At 39.6% G+C, this 9,747-nt stretch overlaps 1 protein-coding gene across 1 annotated transcript; it reads right to left on the reverse strand.

The window, feature by feature from the left end:
- Window positions 1-629: 629 nt before the first annotated feature.
- On the reverse strand, window positions 630-5,357 carry LOC115180892 (nectin-4-like). Its single transcript, XM_029743041.1, has 12 exons — window positions 5,204-5,357; window positions 4,245-4,580; window positions 3,365-3,661; window positions 2,919-2,951; window positions 2,657-2,747; window positions 2,479-2,553; window positions 2,256-2,285; window positions 2,103-2,150; window positions 1,916-1,954; window positions 1,711-1,773; window positions 1,472-1,507; window positions 630-1,194 (listed from the first exon to the last, which is right to left on the reverse strand). The coding sequence occupies exons 1-12, from the start codon at window positions 5,256-5,258 to the stop codon at window positions 1,167-1,169; spliced, it is 1,131 nt and encodes a 376-aa protein (XP_029598901.1). The 5' UTR covers window positions 5,259-5,357; the 3' UTR covers window positions 630-1,166.
- Window positions 5,358-9,747: the final 4,390 nt, after the last annotated feature.

The raw sequence follows: 9,747 nt of genomic DNA on the forward strand, positions 1-9,747 counted from the left end.
ATCGTGACAGATTTGACAAATATCCACTTTGTTAGATCCGATTTGTTGAACGTGCGCCAATACAGCTTTCTTCTATCCCCCGCGTTCTGCATTCCATTTACCTCTTTACCACATCTATCCCCATTACCTCCCAGATCTCTTTCCAGGAGTTCACTCATTCGGGTCTTTGAAATCCCAACACAAGTTATCATAAATATGTTTTTTATTTGTGCACTTGCTCCGATAGCCTTTCGTCCAAGTTATCCATGTTTGTTGTCAAGGAAGTTGTCAAGGCAGTGAGTTTGTGTTTATGCAGGATGTATCGCCCCCACCTAACGTCAACCAATCATGTCAATGCCGAGCTATACGGAGCTCTCCGCATTGTTACAACATTTTGGAAGCGCACAGCAATGCGTGACAGAGCTTGATTTGGCCTCCGCAAGCACCTGGAGGCACTGCAATTGCGTCTCACCCTCATTACAAAGCCTCCGGAACACATTTTTGGTTCAATAGTAAATTGGCCTTTATAGTCTACAGGTTATGCACTGAGCCAGTCCCAGTAATCCTGCTTAATGTAAGAGGTGAGAACTCTACTGTTATACTCTCACTCTTCTTTCTGGTGTGTTTAATAAGTAAACATTAGATGGTGCCACATTCTGGAAGTTTGTATTTTAGCCCAACAAGCCCAGCCACAAACTGAGGGATGGAGCTGGAGAATAACCACTCTCAAATTCATCAACACAGCTACAGATGCAAACCAAGGACTGACAATCCATAAGATTAACATGACAGTTTAAAATATTTTCACACAATAGGCTACATAGTTTTTTTTTTCTTTTTACAATGAATTAATGTTTTATTGGTTCTTTTGAAATCACAGGGAGGTTTGGGGAAGTGTAAAATAAATAATAATACAAGAAGTGCAGAAACGTTCATGTATCTAAACACTGAAAAACAGACATGAAGACAACAAAAACATAAAACAAATGGATAAAAACAACGTTATAAGAACATTTCTAACAGCAGCTGTGACTAATGTGAATATGGCACAGACAGGAAATAACCCTATTAAGCTATAGCTTAAGTAAAGAAAGTGAGACAGACAGACAGTTTTGAGTAAAAAATAAGAATATTAACCAGATTAGTCAATAGTGATTTGGTGTGTGTGGCAATGTGATTAGAGTCACTCAGTAGTCATCATCTTCTAGAAGGTTTCTGAGAGAGAAAAAAGAAGAGCAAACAAAATGGCAATATTTCAAATGGTCATTGTGAGGAAGAGTGTTTCTTCTGTACACACAGTAGCCTACAGAAATAAGATGAAATGACAAAACGTGAACATGGTCTGAGCCATTGTAGGAACAAATGTTTAACTACCAATTATAGTGTTAGCTTAATGTAGGAAATAATAGATAATAAATAGAAGCTATATAAAATAAAATGAAGATTATGTGACCTCTGGTGGTATCTTTGAATTAGAATGATTTGAGCTCACCTTGTTACACCATCATCTGATTCTTGGATGGAGATACTGTAAAAAGAGAACAGAACAGAAATGTGGTTTGTATATTGACAAATGTAACATGAGTAACAGAACAGATACTAACATGCAGCTGAGTGAATGGATAATGACAACATGAACACTCAATGACCACCTCAAAAGTACATCATTTCAGAGCTTCTTCCTCAAGAGAGACTACAACAGACAGTGAGAGAATGAAGGGGTAAACCTACTTCTTTACAGCCACCTGAGCTTGATGCATTGTACGCTTGGCTGACGAGCTGAGGGATTGTATCCTGAAACAAAAATACCATTTTTTTGTTATGTTTTATTTTGGGGGTTATTGTAATTTATACTAAAAGCTTTTGTAACATTCTCAATATCGTCTGTTTCAAGCTTTCTATTTGGATAATCAAATAAAGTTGTAAAAATACTCACATTGATGGACTGGAGTTTGATGTGTCCCTGAAAGATGTACTGACAAGAACCATTTGTTTTTAACGTCATTGACTGATGTTAACATGACCACTCTATGACCACAGACATCGTTCCAAAGTTTGATCAATGAGAGAGATAAATATTGAAGATAATCAGGGACTATGAGAAAATGAGAAGGTAAACCTACTTCTTAGTCATCCTACGCTTGGTTGACGAGCTGGTTGACAAGTGTGACCTGAAAAAACAAATATACTTTTTTTTGGTTATAATAATTATTTATCTTAAAAAAGCTATTTCAAATACAAGTGTTTTAATCTCTCCAGGTGGTAGAAATACTCACATTTGTGATGGACTGGAGGATGGTGTGACACTGAAATAAATCAAAATAAACAATGTACTGACAAGAACCACATCATCTGATTCATTATTCATTCATTACAATTATTTAATCATGAAGAATGTACCTGTATAGCACATATTCTCAGAATATGTAATTATCATGTTTTCTTTCAAAAAGGTATCCATCATAATCTCTTAAATGTTCTTTAGTATTAGTGACTTACTGTTTGGATGGTAATCTGTTCTGTTGTGTCTTTAGAGGAGTCTTGCTGTTTTCAGGGTCCGGTATGTTTTTTTCCCTGCACATCAGAGATCAACTGGTTAAGTCAACTGAAGGCAGCTAAATCACATTTTGAATTCATAGTAACTGTTCTAACTTTCAAGGATTTTTTTTCTCTCTACCTGGAGGTTTTTTTCCCCCTCTTTTGCAGACATACTACACAGAATACAGAGATGAGACACACTGAACCCATCACTGAACCCATCACTGCACCTGTGAATGAGAGAGATGACAAGAGAAGACAGACGTCAAATTCCCAGGTACACCACACCAACGCCTCATACATGTAAATATGTCTCTGCACTACACCTGAAAGTTGAACAGTAAAACAGTCAGTCAATAGGTTGATAATGACCTGTCATTATTAGAATAACAACCACTTACCACTGATCCTGTCTTCAGAGACCTGAGATTGACCTAGAACAGTAATACATAGGAAGTACTTCATCATGAACACAGGCAGTACTTCATCATGAACACAGGCAGTACCTCATCATGAACACAGACAGTACTTCATCATGAACACAGGCAGTACTTCATCATGAACACAGACAGTACTTCATCATGACATCATCCTGATCATGTCATGTTTGGGGTGGCAGGTAGCCTAGTAGTTAGTGTTGGGCCAATAGCCAAAAGGTTGCTGGATCAAATCCCCAAGCTGACAAGGTAAAAATCTGTTGTTCTGCACCTGAACAAGGCAGTTAACCCACTGTTCCCCGATAGGCCATCAATGTAAATAGGAATTTGTTTTTAACTGACTTGCCTAGTTATTTTCTTTTCTTAAACATCAATATATTATGGTGGTATTAATCCTAACCATTTCTTACCTGCAAATGAAGCTTGATCACTAGCTGGAATCACCTCGGAAACCACCTTGATGGAACCACCGAAGGATAGTGAAGCAACACACCTAACTTCTTTGTCAGTTAGACTGGACACTACCACTGTTACAGTAGTTGTCATAGTGACAGTTCCATTGGGGTGGGTGACATCAACCATGGTGGAATGTTCTATCATTCTGTCATCCCAGGTTACTATAGGAGCAGGTCGTCCAGTAGCAGAACAGGACAGAGTGGTGTGACTGTTGTTGGTTTGTGTGATGAGGAGTGAGGGTCCATACAGCTCTATAGAACAACAGACACAGTTCATAGTGAATGTAAATACTATAATGTTTTAATTTACATTATTTACTAAATTATTCCATTTACTAAATTATTCGCCATCACTATCCAGCTACCACCCGGTTACTCAACCCTGCACCTTAGAGGCTGCTGCCCTATGTACTGTACATAGACATGGAATCACTGGCCACCTTAATAATGGAACACTAGTCACTTTAATAATGTTTACATACTGCTTTACTTATTTCATGTATATACTGTATTTTAGTCAATGCCACTCCTACATTGCTCATCCTAATATTTATATATTTCTTAATTCCATTCTTTGACTTTTAGATTTGTGTATAATGTTGTGAATTGTTAGATACTACTGCACTGTAGGGAGCTAGGAACACAAGTATTTCACTACACCCTCAATATCATCTGATAAAAAAAATTGTATGTGACCAATAACATTTGATTTGATTCCATTTTGATAAATGCATGCAAGACATTGGATGTATGATCTGATAAAATGGCTGCCTGAAGTTCTGAAGAAGTTGTTCTGGGTCAATCATTTACAGTACATTATGTTATCAGATTTTACCATGGACTTTGAGGCAGGTCCTGCCACTGATAGCTCCTTCTGGAAAGGTGTTAAACAGACACTTGTAGCAGGACTCGTCTCCTCTTGACACTCCTCTGATGACAATAGAACAGTTCTGCAGTCCCTCGTCTACAAACTCCACGTTCCTCTGAAAAGGTGGGTTGACATTGGGACCATGTTTGCTATAGGAGGCCACATTTTCATTCGTCCCAGTTGTCACTTTTTGCCAGGTGACTTGCCGCACGTCTTTGGATTTCATGAGCTCACAGTTTAATACTGCATCTTCTCCCAGGGTTGCTGTGACAACCTGCTGTGTTCTCACCAGATGAGAGAGCCCTGCATGAAGACAGTTACACACTACTTAGTACTTACAGTACTGCATTAATAGGATACAATACAGTATACAGAGTACAATATTGTGGTGTAGTACTCATAATAGTCAGAAGGAGGAGTACAGAGGTAGGGGAAGTCCAGTCAAGGCGGGAGGAAGTTATGAAGTTATGAATGAAGGCACCTGTAAACTGATTGCAGTATGGGTTCATGTGTTGAATTATTAAAGTAACATCAACTACAGAATGTGTGAACATCAGTGAATATAAGGAACTATGGCTATAGATCAATCCTCTTTGTTCACTGATTAAATCATAGTTTATACAGTGACTTTCACTACACTATACAGTTCATACAATGACTCTCACTACACTACACAGTATATACAGTGACTCACTACAGAGTGACTTTCACTACACTATACATGCATTTCACTACTATAATTTATCTGTATAGCTTTTAATGTATCTGTATAGTTAAAGATACATTAAATTATGAATCTAGTGTTCTGAAATAAACAGATTTGAACTGTAAAGCACATCTCATAAAAAAAGCAACAGTATCAGCAATATTTTGTCAATAAAAAGCTGACAAATGCAGTATTTCATGCATAAAACTGATTATCTCACCTTTAGGTAGGATTATCAGTAGAATAAACAGGTAGTTGTAGAGTGCAGGAGACATGGTGGAAATGTGAGTTCTCTTATGAAGTCACTTGAGATTTTGAATTTCCCTCTTTCGTGTGTCCAACCCACATGGGTTTGAATGAACCTATCACATATGGACCTTTTTTGTCAGAAGCCCCTCCCATACAATAAAAGTGAAAGTAAACTCGGCTGGTGCAAGTTTTTCTTCCATAGTGTAAGCCAGTGTCAGAAACATTGTTTTACCTGTTTTAGTTGAGGTGGTTAAAGGAACTCTTCTCAGGTCATAAAACAGAAAGGAGCTGAAATATTACACACACATCGCCAACTCAAACACGAGGATATATCAAAGAGCAAACATTATCACCATTACATTCTTAGGGCTCAAATACATTAACACATTACACTGACAACAGGAAGAACAACAAAACTATCTGTAGTTCCATAGATTTATAATAACAATACACTGTAAACTTAACTTGATCCAAAGTACAACAAAGTCAATCATATTGAAATGGGTTGAAATAAATTACTAGGTTATTTAGAAGATAAAATAAATAGATACATCTATTCTACTTGGTGTATGTTATAATAAAGTACATTCAAACAGTAGGCTGTCCTAATAGATGAGGTAACCTAGCCTGACGACTCAAATTACATTTTTCCGCTGCTTTGTCGTTCACTACATACTTTAGTCTGAACAGGGTTAGGGTTATTATTGAAGTCGTTGGAGGTGACGAGGGGCATGACGGGCGTTGTACAAACAATGTCTTCGGCGATTGGATTGTCTCTAACCAATCAGAGTAAAAGCCAATGATGAATTTTCAAACCGCTGTTTTACCCACGTGTGTTCTAGCTCTGACTCAACCCATCGTTACCGGACAAATCAGATGGCCCAGAATGTGTTGGCATTCGGTGAAAGGTTTTGAGCCTGGCGCAGAGCTTTAACAACCTAGCCCTGATTTTAAATGGTGATATTACTGTAAACAGAGCTATAACAACCTAGCCCTGATTTTAAATGGTGATATTACTGTAAACAGAGCTATAACAACCTAGCCCTGATTTTAAATGGTGATATTACTGTAAACAGAGCTATAACAACCTACCCCAGATCTTAAATGGTGATGTTACTGTAAACAAGGAGGAGCTATAAGAACCTTCCCCTGACTTTAAATGGTGATGTTACTGTAAACAGAGCTATAAGAACATTCACCTGACTTTAAATGGTGATGTTACTGTAAACAAGGAGGAGCTATAACAACCTACCCTGATTTTAAATGGTGACGGTCCTGTAAACAGAGCTTTCGCCGGTCCTGTAAACAGAGCTTTCGCCTCCCACAATATTTTCCCAAAATGAACCATAATTTACAATATACTGCATTAAATATAGAGCAAAACAGCAATACAGTACTTTAGTTTTTATTTGTATTTAAATCAACTCAACAATTGCTAATAGTAAATATTACAGTGTAGATATTTGGTGTTTATATCCCTTTCACTTTCTGCTTTAACAAAGACTTCTAAACTGTCAGGGTGAAACAGATCAACCATTAAAGGTTTGAGATTTGTTGCCACTCTGATCTGTCCCCTATATAAATAAACAGTTTGGGAACCACTCCCACATATTAGTTAAATTCGTACAGAATTCTCACTAACGGGTGCAACAAATATATCCTTTTACAAGACACACCTCAAAATATGTTCATGAGTCAAAAGCAACAATACCATGCACTCACTAGTGTTCAAAAGTACAGTCTCTTACAAGAGACGCCTTAAAATATGTTCATGCGCCAGAATCTTTCCCCGCCCATAGATTCTTTCCCACAATGCAGCATAATGAATTCTGTAAAACACATTTAAGGCATTTTGCTGTACATTCTACAGTGTTTTACTGTTGAAATTACCATAAAGCCTTTGTGTGCCTCCTCTACAATCAGAGCAGCTATTCTTTGCGTACATAGAAACAATTGCTTCAATATAGCCTAAATATACTGCTCAAAAAAATAAAGGGAACACTTAAACAACACATCCTAGATCTGAATGAAATAAATAATCTTATTAAATACTTTTTTCTTTACATAGTTGAATGTGCTGACAACAAAACCACACAAAAATAATCAATGGAAATCCAATTTATCAACCCATGGAGGTCTGGATTTGGAGTCACACTCAAATTTAAAGTGGAAAACCACACTACAGGCTAATCCAACTTTGATGTAATGTCCTTAAAACAAGTCAAAATGAGGCTCAGTAGTGTGTGTGGCCTCCACGTGCCTGTATGACCTCCCTACAACGCCTGGGCATGCTCCTGATGTGGTGGCGGATGGTCTCCTAAGAGATCTCCTCCCAGACCTGGACTAAAGCATCCGCCAACTCCTGGACAGTCTGTGGTGCAACGTGGCGTTGGTGGATGGAGCGAGACATGATGTCCCAAATGTGCTCAATTGGATTCAGGTCTGGGGAACGGGCGGGCCAGTCCATAGCATCAATGCCTTCCTCTTGCAGGAACTGCTGACACACTCCAGCCACATGAGGTCTAGCATTGTCTTGCATTAGGAGGAACCCAGTGCCAACCGCACCAGCATATGGTCTCACAAGGGGTCTGAGGATCTCATCTCGGTACCTAATGGCAGTCAGGCTACCTCTGGCAAGCACATGGAGGGCTGTGCGGCCCCCCAAAGAAATGCCACCCCACACCATGACTGACCCACCGCCAAACCGGTCATTCTGGAGGATGTTGCAGGCAGCAGAACGTTCTCCACGGCGTCTCCAGACTCTGTCACGTCTGTCACATGTACTCAGTGTGAACCTGCTTTCATCTGTGAAGGGCACAGGGCGAATTTGCCAATCTTGGTGTTCTCTGGCAAATGCCAAACGTCCTGCACGTAAGCACAACCCCCACCTGTGGACGTCGGGCCCTCATACCACCCTCATGGAGTCTGTTTCTGACCGTTTGAGCAGACACATGCACATTTGTGGCCTGCTGGAGGTCATTTTGCAGGGCTCTGGCAGTGCTCCTCCTGCTCCTCCATGCACAAAGGCGGAGGTAGCGGTCCAGCTGCTGGGTTGTTGCCCTCCTACGGCCTCCTCCACGTCTCCTGATGTACTGGCCTGTCTCCTGGTAGTGCCTCCATGCTCTGGACACTACGCTGACAGAGAGAGCAAACCTTCTTGCCACAGCTCGCATTTGATGTGCCATCCTGGATGAGCTGCACTACCTGAGCCATTTGTGTGGGTTGTAGACTCCGTCTCATGCTACCACTAGAGTGAAAGCACCGCCAGCATTCAAAAGTGACCAAAACATCAGCCAGGAAGCATAGGAACTGAGAAGTGGTCTGTGGTCTCCACCTGCAGAACCACTCCTTTATTGGGGGTGTCTTGCTTATTGCCTATAATTTCCACCTGTTGTCTATTCCATTTGCACAACAGCATGTGAAATTTATTGTCAATCAGTGTTGCTTCCTAAGTGGACAGTTTGATTTCACAGAAGTGTGATTGACTTGGAGTTACATTGTGTTGTTTAAGTGTTCCCTTTATTTTTTTGAGCAGTGTATTTATAATTTACTTTAAAATGTATTAACTTTTATATGTGGCAGAAACGCAACCATTCACAATGCTTTAATCTGATTAGGCTACTTCAAAAATCTCCTGTAGTCCTGCGCATTTTCATCCAAAATATAATTCCAGCATCCTCAAAATGGCTCGACATTAACCAGGTTTCCATCCAACCTGATTATGTGAGTAAAGTAGCCTACATATCGGGTAAAATAATTCACAACATCATGAGAAAGCATGCCGTTTATTAGACTACAGATGAAATAAATTATGAACTTCATAGGGTGGTGGAAGTGCACAGCGATGAAGGTGATGCGCCTTTTAATAAATATCGAGGGTCTTATTGTGGTGACATGATGATCGATGCTATTCTTTTCCATGTGCTAACTTTTACTATTCCAAAGGTCAGCATAGTCTCCCAGTCTAATGGTCTATCCTGCCTTCTATCCACCATACATAGTGACAATTGCGGTAGGTGAATTGTTTTTCCAGATCTGCAATAGGCTTATTACTAGCAATCATACCACACAGAAAGGCATTCAAAGCTGCGTCACTATGGTGTCAAATCCGATTAAAACGTTGAACGAGCGCTGGCGCCAGCGAGCGAGCTGAAACACCTTTGTGTAACTGGTGCTGTACTGCACCGCTGTAACTCTGCGTTGTGTTCAGTTGATTGAGACTATAGACGTGGACTTTGGAGATCAGGTAGTTTTAATTAAGCAGAATTCACTCTCTACATCCTGCATCTGCATCCAAAAGGAAATAAAACATTTGTAGAGCACATATGTTCTGCAAATCGTCGCCTCTTTCTACAACAGACGCACAATACAAGGGACTGGGATCATTCTAGGAGCTAGCCATCGTTCACACATACAATAGCCTGCTAATACCTTAGCTAGCTATTAACCACATGTTGAATTCAGAATGTTGACATCATCCTAAAAATTACAAGTGCATCTTAACACCATCCACTT

Source organism: Salmo trutta, unplaced genomic scaffold (genome assembly GCF_901001165.1).
Source record: "Salmo trutta unplaced genomic scaffold, fSalTru1.1, whole genome shotgun sequence".
Classification (NCBI taxonomy): Eukaryota; Metazoa; Chordata; class Actinopteri; order Salmoniformes; family Salmonidae; genus Salmo; species Salmo trutta.

Bases quoted from the DNA above. Each gene is read 5' to 3' on its own strand.
- LOC115180892 (XM_029743041.1), bottom strand. From the start codon at position 5,258: ATGTCTCCTGCACTCTACAACTACCTGTTTATTCTACTGATAATCCTA. The intron at 2,952-3,364 runs GTAAGAAATGGT...TTACTGTTCTAG, and splicing joins TGATCAAGCTTCATTTGCAG to GTCAATCTCAGGTCTCTGAA. The intron at 2,286-2,478 runs GTAAGTCACTAA...GATTTATTTCAG, and splicing joins AACAGATTACCATCCAAACA to TGTCACACCATCCTCCAGTC.